General features: G+C 27.9%; 2 protein-coding genes across 3 annotated transcripts; one reads left to right on the forward strand and one right to left on the reverse strand.

The window, feature by feature from the left end:
• Positions 1-235: 235 nt before the first annotated feature.
• LOC132935390 (uncharacterized) lies at positions 236-20,305 on the reverse strand. 2 transcript variants are annotated; one of them, XM_061001936.1, is made up of 3 exons: positions 20,102-20,305; positions 2,099-2,334; positions 236-2,024 (listed from the first exon to the last, which is right to left on the reverse strand). In XM_061001936.1, the coding sequence occupies exons 2-3, from the start codon at positions 2,313-2,315 to the stop codon at positions 1,135-1,137; spliced, it is 1,107 nt and encodes a 368-aa protein (XP_060857919.1). In that variant the 5' UTR covers positions 2,316-2,334; positions 20,102-20,305; the 3' UTR covers positions 236-1,134. The 2 variants fall into 2 exon arrangements, with proteins under 2 accessions (XP_060857919.1, XP_060857920.1); XM_061001937.1 differs by lacking the exon at positions 20,102-20,305 and having other exon boundaries at positions 2,099-2,174; positions 2,266-2,313.
• On the forward strand, positions 9,165-9,812 carry LOC132934058 (uncharacterized). The gene is made up of 2 exons (XM_061000336.1): positions 9,165-9,400; positions 9,608-9,812. The coding sequence occupies exons 1-2, from the start codon at positions 9,165-9,167 to the stop codon at positions 9,810-9,812; spliced, it is 441 nt and encodes a 146-aa protein (XP_060856319.1).
• Positions 20,306-22,230: the final 1,925 nt, after the last annotated feature.

The following is a 22,230-nucleotide window of genomic DNA, read 5'->3' on the forward strand; positions in this document are numbered from 1 at the left end:
CTCCACTTAATTATAATATCTTATTTAAAATGTTTTAAAACAGGGTTGGGCGAGGGAAATATTCTACCCCCACCCAAAAAATAAATTGGCATAATACTTCCAACTTATAAAAAAATTGCTTCAATTACTTAAAAACAAAATAAATATTGAATACAAATAAATAAAATACAATTAGTTATGCATTCAAATGATAAATACAAGTTTTATTTAAATTCTAATGAATTTGATTCTACATAAAATTACTATTGAGTCAAATTAAAAACTATTTTTCTTATACAGTTATACAATATCATCCATACACAAGAATTAAATTATAAAATGTCATTAATAATAACACATCAATTGAAAATTAATAATATTGAAAAACGTAAATACAAAATTAAATAAAAATACAATGTAACTTAATATAACTGATAACAACTAATTTTTATTTTTGGTATAAGAGCTAACTAGACTGGATCTATCTTAACAAATAAGATTCATGATTAAAGATATGATGATTGTCCGACGAGCTACGGAATTGGTGTCTTCATAATATTAATTCTCATGATTTAACAACTCTGTAGTGCTCGTAGACCGTAGTAGAATATTTATGTACTATATTATATCGCTGTCGCAATTCACAATACTTAAATGTTTGTGAATATGAAATTTTAAATCACTAGCAATTATATTATTTTCATGGAAAGAGACTCAGTTAAGCAGCTGGTTCTGCGAGCAATTTCAACTACCATGTTATATCACTTATGCCATAGCCCGTCAGGCAACCATTGCAACTTTAATCGTGATTTTGATCAAAAAAATTATAGTTACTCCAAGAAATTAAAAATGCATTAGTTAAAACTATAATCCAATATAGACGTCTTTAACCATTCGATAGAATTGAAGCTTTAGTAGAAAAAAAATAGAAAAATCAAATGACGACGAAATACGCAACTTTAAGTCCGTTGCTTTGCTTTTCATACAATATTTTAAACATTATTTGATTAATTAATTAACAATCATAAAATAGTTCTTAATTTATTAGAACATCTATTTAATATTATAAGATAAAAAAAACACTTGAATATCTGAATGTTATATAATCATTTGTACTAAATTTAAAAAGCCGTATCGTATTATCTAATTTAATCATTAGTATCTTATTGAACCATTGGAATTCCCTGCACTTGTTATCGGTAATACTGTTTTTACAATATCACCGAGATCTTCATCATCTGAGTTACCCAAATCAATTTCGAGAATACTTTTTTCTAAAGAGCCACAAGATGTACCCAAAATACCTTCACGACTATCACTGTTCAATATACATGGTTTCCATTTACCATTCGCATCAAGTTCTATTTCCTCGCAAGTTTTAGGTAAGTTTATACTATTGATAATAAACAAAAGGAATGAGTCTATTTTCAAATCAGCCAAGATACAGGACTTCGAACATATAGGGCACAGCCATGTGGGTTCTATCTCATTCAAAGAAATGAAAGCTTGCAAGTCAAAACACTGGAAATGATTACATTTGACAGATCTGACAGGCAGTTTCATTTTTGATTTATTTATTGGACATAAAAGAGAAAAGTTGAAAGTCTCCAAATCTTTACCAGAATTTTTCAAAAATTCCTGGACTTTTTTTTTTGTTTCTAATGCTGATAAAAATCGATCTTCGTCCATTTTTATGTTTTCCACCATTTCAACAACACTAATTATATCCACCAAGTTTACTACCATATAAAATGATCTTTTACACGGTGGCCAAGAAATTGTGATCTTATTAGCTTTAACAGTATTTAAGTGTAAATAATCAATAGCATTAACATTTAAAGGGCTTTTTATATCGTTCATAGGTATTTGTTTAGAATTGATATACATTAATATTGGTTGTGGTAATTCTTCTGACAACTCGTTCATCCCTGATAGTTTTTCTCCAATACGGATCTGCAATAGGCTAACCTGTTTTCTGTTTGGCGGCCAAATGTGTTGAATATCTGATAATGACAAATAAAATTCCACACCAACATGATTGCGTACTATAAATAGAAAATAAATGTATTAATGATATTTAAAATATTTACTATTAACCTTGTTTATAATAGGTGTTTACCGTTATCTGGTCCCGCAATCATTATAATTGGTATGAAATCAATACACATCGGTGGAACAACTTGATTTATAATACGCTGAAATGGTAGAGTTTTAAATTGTATGCTGGTTGGATCTAAAAGTACTGAATCATAAATATAGAATTCATAATTTCCATTCATTGCGCACTTATGTCTTGGAGCTGGACATCTATAGGGCTCCTCTGGAGAATGATCCATTTTGGGATACTCTTCTAATCTAAAAATGATAAAGAGATAATTTTACTAAATTGTTTCAAGTAGGCAATTATTTATTTTTTTATCACATAAAAGTAATAAAAATTAAATCAAAACATATCAAAGAAAGGATTTTCATATGGAACAACAAATTACTATACCTTACTAGTAGTATAAATATACTATTCCTAGAGCACCACCTCTAGCTCCAAAACTTTAGAAAAGATCATAAAAATACCAGTTAGTTTACAATAATTGTTTAACCTACTATTTTACTAACTATTTTTTATAAAACTGCAAAAGATTATATTAAATATATAATATATTAAAATTAAGTTAATTATCTTATGATAGTTTTAGTCTTACTACACATTCTCTAGAGACAAGGTACGTATATAATTGAATAATTCAAGTAAAAATTCTAGGCTAAATTGTATACACAATTTTATTATATTGAAGATAAAGGAGTACTGGTCCCACAGAGCTAAAAAAGATATTGTAGTATATAATTAAAAACATACATATTTTCTATTTCTTTGATTCAAATGTATACATTATTCCATTTTTCTTGCTTAGTGAATTCTGTTGTTACACCAGTAAAATGCTTAAAAAATAACGAAAAATGTCAGTATATCAAATCTCCTACTTCAGATTTTAATCAAAGTTATCTCAATATGCCAACTGGAACCTAACCTATATTATTTAGTGTTCTATTCATAATTTACTTATTAAATATAAATTATCTAAAATATAACTTTTATTAGGAGTAATTCTTAAAAGATCTTTGGAAAAAAAATACTCTTTACTCTATCATACTGTTAAAGCATTGCGTTCCTTATCTTCAATTAGTTCAGAAATAACAAAATTGAAAGCTAATTATTAAAAACCAATAAAATATTGCTTTTGGAAAGACAGACAGTGGCCAAAGAAAAATAGACTAATGCCTTGGCTTTGATAGCTGAAAGTATTGCAGCTAAGTATAAAATAAATTTAAGTGTCTTAATCTTAAATAATGAAAAAAAAATTGTTGCATGTATAACATGTTGTAATGTCTACAGTAGTAAAATGCTTAAATTTAATTTTTGATATCCCATTATTTCTCTCGGTTATTGAACGAGTACTATTGTTGAAGAACGCAGCAGGAGTTTCAGGAACAGGTTACTAAGTTGTGTTAAAATTGAAGGTTTAAGTAGTTACCCAGAATTACTTATAATAAGATGATTCAATTATTTAAAATCAGTTATACAATTTTAATTTGCATATTATTAATAATTGAATGTAATAAAACCAAACCATGTTATCTGTGATAAGGGTTAGAAATTATATATTTATTATATATATAATAGTTATTTTGCCTAATAAATAGTAAGTTGTAAGTCCATTTTACATTTATGTTGAAACTACTTTGGCACCATATAAAAGAAACGTTAGTGCTACAAGGATATTTATAGTTGACATTAAGATGACATGGTATCTGCATGTGTTATCTCCATCTTCCAAATGTGTAACATAGAAAATGTTTAGCCCATGGGATTGCATAGATAATAATCTTACCTTTAAATGTTATAAGAGTCAATTCACTCTAATTTTTATACTAACGGAGCTAAACGTATAATTTGCTATATTCTGCACTTGTAAAACGGAGACCAGGAGACAACACATGCGGGCGCCACGTAAATTGCATTAGAATCACAAACATAGTTTTAATGTTTATATAGAAAACAAGGATAGAACTTACACCTTAATGTGCCCAACTTAATGTTAAAATTCAATGCTATAAAATATTAATAGGTTTTCATATATGATCACTTACTAATTGGGTGTGAATAGTATGATAGTGGATAGCCCTCATAGTTAACATTAATATGTTCAGGGTACATCCTTTCTGAGCGAGGAAGAACTATTTCCACATGGGTACAAACAATTGTACCTATAAACCTAGTATCCCCCTTTTTTTCCCTACAAATCTAATCAAGCATAAAATAGATAAACAATTTTTAAATAATAGTAGTATAATATATTACTATGTAGATAGATAAGTAAGTACCTACCCTCTTTGTGGTATATTAAATTTTTTAAAGCCATCTGGGAAGCTTATGTATTTGTTTCACAATATTAAGATAATTTATTGCATTTGAAATTTTGCAATGCATATATTAACAGAAGAAGATCTATTATTGCAAATGTTTAATTGATATGACCCACTATTGAAAAACCGTAATGTTGTCAAAACCTAACAAGAATACATGATAAAAACGAATATAGTGTTATGTGGAATTTATGACATAACTTTAATGTCCATCGTGATTGAAGATTTCCTACTGGGTTCAATCGTGTATGGTGTTAATATTACTTGTTAACTATCAGTTTAGTGAGTCTAAATATTTTCACAAATTGAAAATCAGATAATTCTAAAAATCATATCAAAAATGTATAAAATAGTATCTATTAAAGGAACTACTAAAATCAAAATTAGGTTAACCTAACCTATAGTAAATAACAGTGTTTAAAATTTAAAAAAAAAAATTGTGACGTCCAACGCAAACGATACTACCATCGTTTATAATTGTACTAGCAGGTACCGGAGAGCGCGAAATGCGACGAGATAGATAAGGAATACTATCCCCCGCGCCTCAGTCTCCGCCGTACTACACCACCGTTCCGGCAGTCGCACACACGCTCCCCTCCTAGTACCCACGGCCCAGAGTACCGGCCACTCACGTTATCTGTACATATGTGCCCCCCTCCCTCACCTGTCGTGTCCCGTGCCACCAAAGGTCGCAAAGAACTGATCGACACCAGCAAAAGCCATCACTACCTTTTTTCCCGTCTGAGCTCCCGGTACCATGAGCGAGTAGCACGCGTTTCGCTGATGCGCCGAGGGGCGGCACGGGACCCACACTAATCTACTGGTAACGTTTTGGGTACATTATTATTACTATTCTCACCGTGGCCGGTACTTATTTAGGGTATTATTATTATATTATTATTATTATTATTATATTATTATTATTGTACTTGTGTTATTATTATCTTTATAGCTTTACTCTGACCGAGTTTTATGCCTTCGGCTTTCTCGGCACCAACTTAATACAAATTTACTCAAATAAACTCATATATATATATCTTTCCCCAAATTGAGGTGTTATTATTTCACCGTCGGTCACCTGTCCTATTACTGTGTCAAATGTATTCACGTTTCTTAAATAATAAAAAAAAAATCCACGGCACTCCGACTTTCGGGTCTCGGTCCGTGGTTGGCGACCGTGAAAATGTTCGAGGCGGCCACATGACTCTCGAGAACATGACAAACATGATCGAGCAGTCACAAAATAATAATTTGTAAGTAATTCCATATTAATAGTTATCACCATGTTTTATTTAATTATTTCAATATTAGTTAAAAAAATATGTCAATTAAATATTTAAATATGTTAACATGTGCTAAATCATCAGATATGTTATAGTATTTGTGAAATTATTAAAGTAACATGATAGCAGTGTTGGGTAGTAACGTAACGCAAATTACAAATTACTGTAGCGCAATTACTTTTTCAGTAACGCAGCAGTAATTTTATTACATTTTACTTACAGTAACGCAATTGTAACGCTATTACTTTTTTAAAGTAATTTCTATGAAGTAACGCACTAATGCGTTATTTTTCACGTTACTTATTAAAATAATAGTTTTGAATGTACCTAGTACAAAAATAAGCTAATAAGATATTCCAGAAAAATTAAAAATCAATTTTATTTACTTTGGATTCTGATAATAGTTAACAATATTATTAAACATTCCAGGAATTAATGCTATTACTTTCATTATCAGAAAGAAAAGAGTTCGGCTTAAAAATAAAATTTAATTAAAACGAATTATGATTTACGACTTATGAATAAACCACCTATCGGCTATCAACCTATATGGCTATAGGTACGAATTTAAAACTGATATACCTCGATGTTAATACCTTACCAGATTGCAGTCACCATTTCCAATTAATACTATATACTATATAGACATAATATAGTTTAAATATTATACATATTATATTAATACCATTTACGAATACCATAGTTATTACCAGTGGCGGCTTGAACTTTTTTTTTCTTGACTCACATTTAATATTTTTACAACAACCACCCTAAAAAATTTTTCACTGCTCTCCAAAAGGTGAATTCATAGTTTTTTAGTGGATAAGTTATGTCAGTGATAGATATTTAATTGGTATACACAGTAAATATTATATAACCCTGTATCACCCCTGAACCAATTAATAATTTTACTTATATTACATATCAATATATGCATTACATTTAGAAAATATTATATAATAATACATTATATTCTAAATATTAAGTATTAAATGTAATATTTTCAACAATAATCTAAACTAAAAATTTAATTTAATGATATTAATTTTAAAAAAAATTCATGTGATACCAGTTTGTACTTTGTATGCACTAACCTGTAGTTATTGAAAATTTCAAGATAATTTCTTATTTCTTACTTATTTTAACGGTTTAAAGTCAATTGTGAAAATTGAGTGAATATAAAAAAACTAATTAATGTGGATACATTATTAATATAACCATGAATCATTATCCTCATGAGAAAAAAAGTTAACCTGCTCCAACTTAGTAAATTTGAATATTTTTTTATTGAAATAATTACATTAAATTGGAATTCTTTTAAAATAAAAGTAAATAACTTATATTGTGATATTACTATTTATTAATTTTATTTGAATATAAGGTGTGATTTTAGTAAATCTGAAGAACAACCAAATCTATTTATAGCGTCTTCAATATTAATATCTATATCCTTTTCACAACTTAAAAGAATAAGACTTTCAAGTTGTTCTTCACCCATTGTTGAGCGTAGTCTCGTCTTTCACTTTTATTTTTGTTAATAAAGTATAAAATTCGTCAGTATGACAGACAAATCTCGTAGTGTTCTTTCGTTCTATAACTAATTGCTACAAATCTTTCCAAAACTCTACACATACTATTAACTAACGTTAATAGTTATCTTTCCTCGATAATTTCTTCGAATTATTAAATATAATATTTATATTCCATTCTTTACACATGCGGGTACCGGGCTTAACCTAATGTTGGCTGTTACTGTACGACTTACGCTGATACACATGTAGTCCATATAGAGCTGAACATTATATTTCTAATTGAATTACCAACTTTTAAAAATTCTTCAAACTACCCACAGGACACTCACCCACCCACCCATTAATATTTCTATGAATCACATGATTCAAATATACCTCCTTCGAGCCGCCACTGGGTATTACCATTACTTATTAGTTCTAGTCGTTAAGGACTGATTTTGTTATTTAACAATTAACTACTCGCATCTCACAGTATACGCCGAATTATTGTCGTCGGACCTCGCACAACCCAAAAGTTCATAGATAATAGTAACAGTTCAACAGTTGACTAGATACCTTATTACTTACGACATAGTTTATAAAATAATTTTTTAGTGTCTAGTGTAATAGTTATAATAAAATATTAGTTTGAGTTTAATTATATAAACTCTAAATTAAAACAATGAGTGAAATGATTAAGACTGAAGTATCAGCAAGTGTGGCAAATACCACTGAACTACCGTGGCCAACATATAATAAATATTTTGAAATTACATCTACGGATAGTAAAAACTTTTTCGTGAAATGCAAATTATGTATCAAATCCAAAACATATTCCACTGCCATAAGAAGTAGTTCAAATTTGAAAAAACACATAACAGTAAGTAGAATTCATAATTATTAAAGAATAAAGAGGTATACCAAGGGGTCGTAAAATACTGAATATTGTTTTATCTAACTACTACCTAGTGGCTAGTACAGTAGTACCTACCTACTTATTTTAATATAGCATGAGTTCATTTAAAAAAATTGTTATTGAGATACCTATTCAAGCAATGCAAATTACTCAATTACATGAAATAAAATATAATTATTACATAAGTATATTATTATTTTATTATTTTTATGCTGACAGCCAATGTTTTGTTACCTACAGGTTTTAATTTTTTTGATACTAATTTCCTCAAATTTGTTTAAATATTTTGGTTTCTTCATAAAAAATCAGTTGCTAAGTTAATTTATACGTTTTTATTTAATTAATCTAAAAAAAAAATGGACCGATATTTTTGAATTTTAAGTAGGTACTTGTTTTTTGGCTATGTTAGACCATTTGACAAAAAGATTACTAAAAAGTGTACACAGTTTTTTAATGCATACCGACCTAACCTAGATTATAATTTTCTAATAATATAATTAATATTTTCTCTTCTAAATTATATAGATAAAGCATGGTTCAAAACTTAAAGAACTTGAAGAGCAACTAAAAAATGAAAAAACTTTTGATAAGCGCAAACAAGATGAGACTGATGACAGTTGCAAAACTAAAAAGCAACTAACATTATCTGAATCATTTTCTCGACCACAATATGTTAGCCAAGGTAAATTAAAATCTCAAACTGAATTTTTTTTTTATTTTATAGGTAGGTACAACAGCATATTAGCTGTATAAATGTATTTATTTTTTTGAATTTGAATTCATATTATACATTTATACTTATTATTAAAGTTTTATAATCCACTATTGTAAGTATTAATATTTACTAAAAGGCATTAAATTAAATAAAAAATGTACATATTATATTATATTAAACTACTATCAAATTATATAACTTACATAATTTGATAGCAGTTACTATTTTCAAAATAGATGGCTAATTTTGTATGAGAAATAAATTATTAATATATTATATAATATGTAGAAAAAAAGATACATCTATAGTTTATTTTATTTTCAGAAAAGTTAGATTCTATGATCACTGAGTTTGTAGTCCTGGGTAATCACACATTTTCGATTGTCGAAGAAGAAAAATTTAAATACTTAATGAACATGGGTTTTCCTAAAAGGAAATGTCTAACAAGAAAAACGTTGATGAGTAGAATATCTAATATTTCACAGGAGTTAAAAATAGAACTTAAAGAGCAACTGATGTCTATTGAACTTAAATATGTTTGTGCCACTGCTGATTGTTGGTCTGTCTACAAAAAGTAAGATTTTATTTATGAGATAAAATGTCAATTATTATTTATTTATTTTATTATACTTACCAAACACTTATTAATATGAATTATGCTCATATACAGGGTCGGTGGTACAAAATAAGAATAATATAAAATATATTAAATGTACAAATATATAGTCATTTTTTTGAAATGGTTTGTTTATAATTGCTAACTGACAGTCTTTTTTATTAGGAGCTACATAGGAGTTCATTGGTTTGACCCAATAACTAGTGAACGAAAGTCTGCAGCTCTTGCTTGTCGGAGGCTAAAGGGTCGACATACTTTTGATGTTTTGGCAAAAGTATTACATTCTATATTTTGTGAATATGGAATAATTAATAAAATATCTAGAGTTGTCACAGATAATGGTTCCAACTTTATAAAAGCTTTTAGGTAAGGGATTTGTAAATTGAATATAATAATATATATATAAATTGAAAATGGAATAACAAAATTAAAAATAATAATTATAATATCAACTTAATCAACTTATATTAATTTTTTTTTTATTTAAAGAATGTAAATAAACATCTATGTTTACCTTGTTATTAATTCTAATTTTTTTTTTATAAATAAGTGTTCACACACAGACGTCAGAAACAAGAAATACTGGATCAAGAGTTAATAACTCTAACGATGATGAAGATGGTGAAGATGACAATGACGATGAAATAGATATGATAGAAATAGACGAAATTTTAGCTAATGGTCTTGAACAATATCCTGAATATTCGTTTCCACCACATCATCACTTTGCAAGTCATACTTTGAACTTAGTTGCAACAAGAGACAGTGAAAAAGCATTATCTGATGTCATTTATAAAAAGCAAATGAGATCATCGTTTGCAAAAATGCAAGGCTTGTGAAACAAGCAAAGCAGGACATCTGTAGTTGCAGATACTATTGATGACGCATTAAATATGTATATAAATGTACCAAATACAACTCGATGGAATTCAACATACAATGCCGTCAAATGTTTGAGTGATGAGTTACAAAAATCTGAAGCTAAGGTTCAACGTGTATGTGATGAATCTGGTATACCAGGATTTGATAAAAATGATCTAGCTTTCATGATGGATTATTGCAAAATAAATATTGAAGTCTTAAATAAAAATACATTTTTTTTTAACATTTTATATTAATTATTATTTATTTTTTATATTTAGATTATGGAGCCTTTATCGAGGGCATTGGATATTCTCCAAGGAGATAAATATATGGCTATGGGCTATCTAATACCAACTATCAGTTGGCTGAAAAGGAAACTAACAGAATTATCATTGGCAGGTAAATGCAAAAGCTTAGCAAAAGCTTGTTTAGACAGTATCAATTAACGATTCACAAGTATGACTAAAGAAATACCAATTATATTATCATCGGTCTCCCATCCAAAATTTAAATTTAATAGTATATTCTTTAAGGCTGAAGTAGAGCAGCTACAGTCAATTACAGGTGATTAATTAAAATTTGATATTTAAGATAAATGTTATTAAACTATTAACTTTAATAAAAGGTATTGTCAATGACAATGTGCAACCTGCAACCGAAGATGATTTTCTTTTCGATGGTGATGATGTAGAAGTAGAACAGCCCAACACAGAAATTGATCGATATTTGACAACACCATTCATTGGATACTTGCTAATTTTAAATACCATGCCAACCATAAAAAATATATTCTTAAAATATAATACCGCATTGCCATCAAGTGCTTCGATAGAGCGCCTATTTAGTGTTGCTGGTGATATTAGTACAAAAAAACGTGGTAAAATAAGTGACCAAAACTTCGAAAAACTTTTAAAATTAAAAATAAATGAAATTGTATTTTTGTATTAATAAAATTGGGTATTATGATTTATAGCATTATTACACTGTATCATTTAGTTTCACTTGTTTATTAGAAAATAACTTGCCTTATTGTTGTATTTAGTATTGAGTTTAAATGTATACAATTAAATTTAACTAGGTAGTAGGTAACTACTTTACTATAACCATACAATAAATAATAATTAATAGGTGAGATGAATGATGATTGTACATTTACATATTATTTTGAATGTTGTATACTAGGTATCAGTGTATCACTATATAGGTAGTAGGTCTAAAATATATTGTAAAATATATCATATTATGAATTGAATATGGTTCAAAAAAAATGATAACTGTTATCAGAGATAAAAAAAAAGTAACGTTATTTGTAACGCACTACCACGCACTACTTTATTTATGAAAAAGTAACGTAACGTGATAAAAATAATTTTAGGTAACGCAAATGTAATTTAAATAAAAATATGTGAAGTAACGAGTAACGTAATTCCATTACTTTTTAAAAGTAATTTACCCAACACTGCATGATAGGTATACTGATATTGATATATATTATATAGTATACCTACCTATAATTAAAAAAAAAACACTGAATATTCACAAAATACATTTTTATAATAGTATTTTTTAAATTGTTTAACCGAATACTATTATTAGTATCTTAATACTTTTTCAAAATTGTTTACAAGATAGTGTGTAATACACTTGTTTTTACATATTTAGCTAAAAAAACTTGACAATTTGTGTTTATCAGAGTGAAATGATATTTAAGTCCATTATATCTTAGTTGTGAATATAACAAATAGCACGAAAATATGAAACGAACAATTTGTTATGTATCTACGGATGTTGATGAATGTCGATAACAAATATTTAAATACCTGGGGAAACACAAAAAAAAGTCTCCAAGTCTCGAGGCAAAAAAAGTTTATAAAACTGTTGAAATATACATTGTACAGTCTGGAACATTTTAAATAAAATCAACTATTCACATATTATATCTAATATAGGTTAGTTTGGTGTGGACAATTGTAAATAAAATTATGATAAAGTTTACTATATATTTCAATTGTATAGTATAGGCACAGGGCTAGACAAAAAATCAATAATTTTTGTTTTTACCTACGGTATTGTCAGTAGATAATACATATAATATATAGATAAACATACAGATTATAGATGATAGAGGGTGATACAATAAAATAAAATATTATCTTATAAACCGCATTATTATTTTTACTACACTGTGTATAACACCATATGGTGACATCTGGTTTAGTATATAGTATAGAGCAGTAGGTCTGACAGAGTACGTCAAGAAAGTGATTTTAAATAGTTATAGGTTTTAAACAGATCAAATTTTTCAAAAAATGAAAATTTTAAAATTCAATGAAGGCAACATTAAAGTTGCATATAAAAGTTTTTTATACAAGAAAAAAACATGCAAGAGCCATATACAACAGAAGGCATTGTCATAAAAACATTTTGAAAATTTTACAACCAGTTAGGATTTAATTGATCCAAATTTATGGTCGAAATTAATTTGCGACAATTATAGTAATTTGCTAAATGAAAATGTGATGAACGCTGAAAAAATGAAATCAAACATGAAATAACATGGGAAAATATCTTCAAAATTACCAGGTTAGGTAAGGTAAGACAAAATAGAAATTTTTTTAAAAGCTATAGCTCAAGATATTAAGTTACAGCGATAATAATTTATTTATGGATAATTATTACAAATTTAAGAAATATTTTTTTTCTATTCTGCGTAAAATTTTCTAAGTGACGAAGCCATCTAAGTTAGGGATATATATAATATAATTAATATATACAGGGGGATTCAAATATAAGTGGGTCAATTAATCTGTTTTTTTTTTAACTTTTAGATTTATGCTTTTCTAAAACTATAAACCTCAATAATCCATTGTCTTCTAATGACTAGAGACTATCCACCCAACTTCTCTACCTGTGGTGTCTAACTAACTTTATTAAGCACATCCTAACCGAATGTAGAAATCATCAAAAATATTAAGAGGAAACCCTCTGCTCTACACATCTTCACAAAATTCTCAGGCCAAATCTTACTCCAATTGTAAACTTATTTATATTTAAAAAAAAATTTAATTTGTACAATGAAATTTAAACCTTATTCATTTTCAGTAAATGTAATTATTTATGTATGTATTTAAAATACCCTAATATTATGTTATAACATGTTACTGTCAGACCAATAGCCAGAGCTGCCGCGGTCATCATGTTTAATAATAGAAAAAACCAATTAGTATTTTATAGAAACAATTTATGATGAAATGAAGACCAATGTATTTTTCTTATTGCTAGATGATTTAGTTGGAGAAATTAATAAAAGATTTTTAACAAAAACATTAGACATTATAGGTGCTGTAATTACAGGTAATCTAATCAAGTTAAAACTGATTAAATATGATTATACTAAGTTAGCAGATATTTCAAAATAAATGTAACTGAACTAACAGAAGTAAAATTATTAACAGGAGCTGAAAATATTCCAACCGGAACATGTTAACATACTGTCTATAAATGGTTATATTGGTTGACTGTTTCAAACCAACAAAATGTATTTAACAGTTTCAATCAAGTATTATCAATGTTTGTAGTGATACCCGTAACTAGTCTAATTTAAGGTCCACTATGTCTGAAGATAGCTTAGAATCCCTCTTATTTGTATTTGTTGTGTAGGAATTTCCTAACTCAGTGGACATAAATAATGTAATCGAAAAGTTCAAAGTTATGACTCCTAACCAAAGAAGATTAATTTTATAAAATTAATAAAAAGAGTTTTTGATTATTAGCATTAATAATAAAGAATTGTATTTAATATATAATATAACTGGTAATAAAATTAAGATGTTATATTAAACTACCAAGAATTTTAAACATACCTGATTAACAATTTAATTGTTGGTTATAAGGGTATGCTTAATTTCGATAATAATAGAAATAGAATTGTAATATAGTTACACTGGTCAATGGCGATTAACTGTGTATTAGATTCTGAGCGGAGCGAGGAAGCTAGTGGTTTAAAAAATGGTGTTTATTTATTATTATTTTTTTTTATCCTGTATACAACATTTCTACCAGGATTGCTTCGACAAAGACTTCCAGACTTACAAACTGTCTCCTCTCAGAATAGTTTTTTTTATACAATTTTCATATTATATCATAGAATTAAAGTTTAATATAATCCATTATATATTGACCCACTTGTAACCTACTCAACTGCATAGTAACATCCACTTACTTGCTTATTTTGTATATTTTTTTAAGAATTTGATTTTATAATCCTAAAAAAATATATCTTAATAATTAATAATGAAATATTTATACATAATACATACTATGTACATATTATAGGTATCTAAATCATGTGGTGGATCATTTCTATTAAATTAGTAGATCACCTGTTAGATAATTGCCTTTTATAGTGGTTCATAATAATAGTAATATAAAATGAGGTGATTTTAGTCATGGTATAATGAAATAGGGAAGTGGTTTGCTTACACATTACCTTATTTTTTTTAACAATAGTTATAATTATATTGTGAAAATTATCTTAAAATACAACATAATATAAAAATTTAAACTAAAAATATTTAACTATCCAGTCTTTCACTATTGAATAATTTGAAATTAAGTGGTTTATATAATATTATAAATATAAAATGGGGTCATATGTGGGATTTTCAATTTTGAATCAAGTTGTTTTTAATTAAATTATATAAGTGAAATAAAAGTTGTACAATTAGTAAACATTTAAAAAATACAATATACTATATATATACACATAGGTTAGGCCCTACATTATATATGTATACAATTATGATTATTAACTTGCTACAGTTAACTCAAACTACTAATGTGAAATATTTTAGTGCAATTTAAAAAAAAGTCTATTAATAGATAATTTATGAAAACAAGACTTATATCAGTTATATGTGTATTATACAAGTTAAAGTAAAATGTATATTTAAAAAGGTGGATAAGTGGATGTCGCTCTGCTGTACGGGAGGTTACAAGTGGGTCACTGTAATGGATGGTGTTAAATTTGAATTCAATGATATAATATCATTGTATAAGAAAAACGATTCTGAGCGAAAACGGTCAGTCAGCCTATGATTTTACCAAGTATATTTAATGATATTATTGTGAATAAAGTAATTTATATATAACCTATTTACGTGGAGCCTTGTTTTAAATTTTCAATCCTTAGCCATAAAAGTTAAAAATTTATTAATTTTTAACTACAAAATAATTAATAAATTATAAATTCGATAAATGTTGTCAAAATTTGAACTTTAAATGCTTATAAAAAAAAACTGTGCCTATGTATTTTCAATATTTTTCAACTGCTATTGTAAAAATATATCAGGAGTCTTGTATTAAATTTTTACACTTTTTGGCCCAACAGATAAAACTTTATTGATATTTATAGAAAAAAAAACTAAAAAAATTGAAAACTGAAAATGCCCGTAAACAGCTCAAAAAGTGTCAAAATATTTTCAAAATTGTATGGTGTATAGGAAATGCTAATATAAACATTCAGTGAAATTTTCATGTATCTACAGTTATTCGTTTTTGAATTACAAGAAAATAAGGAAATCGGTACATGAGAAATCGAGTGAATATCTAATGTTGTAAAAATATGAATTTAAAACGCTCATAAAAATTTAATTTGACTTTCTTGTAGAAATTTTTTTTTTGATAAAGTTAGACAAACTTATGAGGAATCTTGTATTAGATTTTAAAATCTTAGATTTAAAAAGAAAAATTTTTATGAATTCTCATCAAAATAATTTGCTATTTTTCGTGATTTTTCCGTATTTTGTCAAAATTTGAACTTTAAATGCTTATAATTAAAAACTGTGACTAAGGATTTTTAATTTTTTTCATCTGCATTTGAAACAATAACCTAGGAGCCTTCTATTAAATTTTCAAGCTTTTTTACTCAACAGATAAAATTTTATTGATATTTATAGAAAAAAAAACTAAAAAAATTGAAAACTGACAATGGCCGTAAACAGCTCAAAAAGAGTCAAAATATTTTCAAAATTGTATTGTGTATAGAAAATGCAAATATAAACAACCAGTGAAAATTTCATGCATCTACGGTCATTTGTTTTAGAGTTACACCAATAACCAAAATCGATTTTGTTAAAAATCGAATTTGCGTAAAAATTCCCGTTTTTCCTTAATTTTTCTTTTGTTTTTCACATCGCTTTTGAAAACTACTGGGAAATTTTGACCTCCCCAATGCACCAACGATATTCACTTTCCCATCGAACAAGATACTGAAGTCGAAAATCGAAGCATTATTTCGACTACTTATCGTGTACACAGACACAAAAATAAAAAATTAAAAAAAAAAATAAAAAAAAAAACACACATCATTGTAAAATCAATACATTCATCGTTTCACTCAGAATCTAAAAATATACCTAGCCAATAAAATAATGTTAAATTGTGAAAATAACATTTTAAATATGACTCTAATCACATCATTTTATATTAATTTAGTTATGTTTTTTAAAAAAATAAAAAATTGATACTATAAAAAGCACGACAACAATTATGAAAATTGAATAATTATAGATAAAAATATCTTGTGTTTGAGAGTTCCCTAAAAAGAGTATATTCAAAAAAAGTTAATACAGTTCAAACTTCAAATTAATTTACTCTAAAACCGAAAAATTTATATTTTAAAGTTGTAAAAAGTAAAATAGTTGACTTAAATCTACATTTTTACCATCAACATCTGTATAAAATATAGATTTACAAATTGGCAATTTTGACATTTTTTTATTTTTAGAATTAAAATATAAAAAAGTTGCTGTTGCTCTGATGTACAGTAGGTTAAAAGTGGGTTAATGTATATGTATAATGTAATGTAATGTATAATGGAGTGTATTAAACTTGAATTCAATGATAAAATATCAAAAAACGATTCTGAGCGGAGACGATTGTCAGTCTGCATATTTTATACTGTTATTATTTATTATATCCTGTAAGTTGAATTAATATTATAATATTATTATTTTTCATTCGTTTCTATGATGATAAACAAAGCGTTCAGAGTCCGCTCAGAATCTAAAATAATAAATGTATATAGTACTTGTAGCGCAAGCATCTATAAATACAAAAAAAAAATGTTTAAATATTGATTAGAACAGTAGTTATTTCATACGTCAGGTCTTTTTGTTGTGCCTAGTATAACTAATATGAATAATGTTGAAAATTGCATGATAAATGTATCTATTTAATATAACATAATATTAATAAAATATGTTTTGTTCATATCATAAGGATTATTAAATTGATTATAATATTATTAAGTATGAATAGAATAGTTATATTTGTATTTTGTAAAATGGAATAAAATGTATGTAGAATATAGATTGATATCATAAGTGTTGTAACAATGACAAATAAACTAATTGATAGACTAACTAATAGACTATTGTATTACGGGCATAGATGATAAAGAAATGGATAGGACGCCTTAAATTCATTATATTGTGTTAGTTAATGATGTTGATCTACTGAAGTATACAATAAAAAGTGTATAAGTTTATTTTCCACAATACAATATTTGTATATCGGGCTAAAATGCACTTTACCAACTGCCTCACAAATTTTTTTCAAACGACTTGTTTATTATACTCAAAACGATAGTGTACATTTTTTTTATCGGAAACTATTTTAGAAGTTATAGCTTTTCAAAGTTTTTGATTTTACGTTTATGTGCTTGCGTGCAACGCCACTTGATTTTAATTTTTTTATATAATCATTCATTAGCCTGTCATCTACTTGAAGATAATTACTTTTTCATAACATTGTACAATTCCGAGGCCTACCCAAGGTTGTTTTACTTAACAAATCGAGCGATATTTTCGATTTTTTGTCCAAGTACAGCGCATTGAGCGAGTGGCAAGGATAACACAGATATTACTTTTTTCTCAACAGTTCACCTGATGAAAAATGTAGCATATCGAGTATTTATGAGGTATAATACCTACCTAATATAAACTGAAAACTTTGATTAGCTATAACCAGTGATGTTAAGTATTTAAATAATTTTTCCTTATTGAATACTTTTTATTTTAAAACATTTGAATGGTATTTTAAATACTTTTTTTTTCTTAATTTGTTTCTACTTAAAATTATTCTTGATAAATTAGAATACCATGCCGTCATGATTTTGCTTTAATATTACAACAATATAATATTATATATCTATCATTTATGCCTTACGGACAATTTGGTATCAGTTTTTGTCGATTAAATGTTTATTTCAGATCGAAAAGATACTTTTCAGATCTGTATTCGATATCACTATTAGCTTAGGTCAATAACAAAATATATATTATGTAAAAAAGCTTCTACTTAACGGCTATTATACTTTATAGTTTATACTTTATAATTATTTAACTATACAAAAATATTATTACTAATTATTAGTACCTACTACCTATTTACCAAGAAAATTGTTATCAATAATTATCATTATCATTTATCGTCGAAGACGATCGATGACTGTATGATGAAATATCTAAATACAAATAGCTTTGAATAATAAGTTCACTGTTGTGGTGCAAATAATAACATGACTGATCAGAATTTAGATTATTAAACGAGTCATGTTTTAAAATGCAATAAACAAATTTTTGATTTAAAAAAATTATTTCAGAACTAAAAAGTAAAAAGAATTTTTCTTTTGTATTTGAAGATCATTTCAAAAACTTTGTAATTGTATTTTTTCTTACTTTCGTATTTGGGTGGTATTTTAAATACTTTATTTTAAGAGTATTGAGTACTTCAATACTTTTAAAAAGTATTTTTTACAACACTGGCTATAACTTTGAAACGCCAAATTCTGATTTCACCAACATTTAAACATTTTACGATACGAACGTATAATAGTAGCTGCCGCAATTGTCTCGTACTAGTTTTGCGGTCCAACCATATAAGACATTAAGACCGTTTGCTTACATTTTTGTTTAGTATGAATATAATATATATGAAGATAATCAGATAATCAAGATTTTCAAGGAAGAAATTTGAGTTCAACCGATAATGTCCTATTAATTTCTCTATGATCTATGATTAGTAAGTGCGTAACCTACTGCGTTATCAAATTGTCTATTATCTGTTATCAAAGAAAAATGGCTACATGTACAAAATATACACAAAAAACATAACATACGAGCGCCGACATAATTGATCTCACCAAGACAAGTTTCACATGGCTGCATTTTTGGATTTCCTAAGCAGTAGTATTTAATTGACGTTGTAATGCAGGAGCTTTGATAGGAATTAGGAATGTTGTCGTAGTAGTAGTATAGGTAAATACTAGTGAGTACACAGCGTAATCGACAAAAGCATGCGCAAGTAATACTAACTTGTATACATTATAAATGAATGGATGACATACCGATACTAAATGCAAGTGGTCGGGTTTAATAAAATTCTATGACAGGAACAGCAGCAAACTGAGGTGAATTATCAATTTATAAACCTACCTAAGTCACATTATTCTTTATACGGTTAAGCTGAAGTCCATTGTTTTATTATCTCAGGTAACGGGAGTATCATAGGAGGTGATAGCCTGCGCGATCGGCAAACTGCGGCGGAGCGACCGCCATTTTGACGGTGACGCACCCAGATGGGTCGGCCGAGACTAGGTAGAAAACAAGACGCTACCGCACTGCGTAATCGTGTGACAGCACGATCATAATCTTAATCGAATATTTCTATCATTATTCTACGCTCCATGCACGTATAATGATAGAAATAATAACACTAATAATAACTGCATACCTTCAAAAACAATTACTGCGAGAGATGTGATATGTTGTAGTCAATCGTAGTTGCTTGTGAATTCGTCTATGAAGTAGGGCAGACGAGGCAAATCGTGAAAGCGACTGAACAACAAAGATGAAGTACCCAATCGAAGAGGCGACACAGCGAGTCTTTGTTGAAATACGGACCAAAAAACAACGACGGGCGGCGTATTGATTTCGTTCTAAACGGCGTCGCTGTCTCGGTGTGCTGGTTCGGGATTGGACGACTTCATCGATAACAGCGCGGCGGTGTCAGCGGCCGAAACGTGCAGCAGTGTTTTATCGATCGTAGCGCAGAAACAATAAACAAAATAAAACACGGTTTACCTCTCCCCCATTTATCAAGTACAGTATTGATTAGCGTCTGGTCTATACTACAGACTTCTATAGTTCTATACTACACTATACAGAAATATGTTGATAATATACCGTTTGACGGGCAAAGCATTCCACTGAGAAAACTAAAAAATTACGTCAAAGCGAGTTAACCAATTTAAGTGCAACAACTTTTTAGTTCCTACTTTTTAATATAATTGTTTTTATAATTGAGGGATATTAAATCAAATATGTGGAAAAGAAGCTCAAATCGGCTTGAAAACCTATTCAAATTCTTTTACAGAATTCTTTTCACTTATCTAGATTAATCGGTGCGTTTAAAATATCAAATAAAACTGCACATTTTAAAGATTTGTAGTTTTATGACATAAATGTATATTGTATAAATTACCATACATGGTCTTTGTCTCATTTCTGTATATATTCAATGTTTTTTATACAACTACCCAGGGACGGCTTGGGAGAAAAATTCAGGCCGGAAAAATGTACTACCCTGTCCACATTTGACAGTTCTATATCTACGTCGTAACTTGTTGGGTTGATGTGAGGGTGCTGATCATATGTTAACCCCCCGCCCCCCAAGCCACATTTTTTTTTATAATTGTTTATTTATCTACGAGGACCACAAAAAAATTATATTTATCGGAATCGACGTTTTAGTGTGACTCTATACCACCTTTTTAGTTTCAAATGACTAAATAGGTACGCCTATACGCCAATACATATATATGTATTATCTTAAAAAAATTTTTAAAAAAAAGTTCAACTAACAATTTATTAAATGCAATACTATGCTTGAAGCTTTTACCTATAAGTTATAACAGTTTATAATTTATACTCTTAAGTGGACACCATACTCACGTATTTTGTCGTTAGCGTTTTTTCTTACAAGTGCGCAACATTGACAATACCGAAAATTTACACTCAGCAATTCACGTTTAGCTTTGTTAGTTTAAAAATAAGAGTGAATCAACTTATTATGAAACATAATGGTAAGAATATTATGTGTGTTCGTAAGGTTGGGTTTTTTTTACAATAATTCAGTTTTTAAGCAAATTATCTATGAGAATTTTAAAATCACCCTTTTTTATATGGGTGCTAAAAGTTTCTAGAAAATTGAATCATCGTAAGAAACCAATATAAGAACAAAGATAATGTTCTTACTATTAAGTTTAATATCACCTAAGTCGATTCACTTTAAATTTTTAACTAACGAAGCTAAACGGGAACTATTCAGCATACATTTATTGTTAATTGTTGTACACTTGTAAGACGGAGACAATAAATGCGGGTGTAGTGAACACCGAACAGCTCTCAATACATACAAACCAAAAAGAATAGAGATTTGAGCATTGAGCTTATAATACATTTCATATTTTAATCAAGTTTCATTGAATATTATTGTAAAAATTGCTAACTAAATTTGGATTGGACTAAAAAAAGATTATGAATAAAATTTAGAGAGCGACCACCAACCCGCACTCATATGTGCGAAGTAGTCACATAATTCTCTCAAACGAAGCAAACCCAATAATAATAATTAATAATGCGGTTATGCGTCCCAAAATACAGTCTTAAATGAGTAATTGTTGTTAATACTTATTACTTATTAGTTATTAGCAGAGCGCAGACCCAATTTTGGGGCCAAGGCTGCAGTGCTCGGAATGGAAAACTTTCAGAACTACCTATCAAGTATCTACCGGCTACCTTGCAATGCTGAATTAAGACATTTTGCTAACCAGAAAGAGGAATAAACCACCTTCAACGTTG

This window comes from Metopolophium dirhodum, chromosome 1, assembly GCF_019925205.1.
Source record: "Metopolophium dirhodum isolate CAU chromosome 1, ASM1992520v1, whole genome shotgun sequence".
Taxonomy (NCBI): Eukaryota; Metazoa; Arthropoda; class Insecta; order Hemiptera; family Aphididae; genus Metopolophium; species Metopolophium dirhodum.

Bases quoted from the DNA above. Each gene is read 5' to 3' on its own strand.
- LOC132935390 (XM_061001936.1), bottom strand. From the start codon at position 2,315: ATGGATCATTCTCCAGAGGAGCCCTATAGATGTCCAGCTCCAAGACAT. The intron at 2,025-2,098 runs GTAAACACCTAT...TTCTATTTATAG, and splicing joins GATTGCGGGACCAGATAACG to TACGCAATCATGTTGGTGTG.
- LOC132934058 (XM_061000336.1), top strand. From the start codon at position 9,165: ATGATCACTGAGTTTGTAGTCCTGGGTAATCACACATTTTCGATTGTC. The intron at 9,401-9,607 runs GTAAGATTTTAT...CTTTTTTATTAG, and splicing joins TGTTGGTCTGTCTACAAAAA to GAGCTACATAGGAGTTCATT.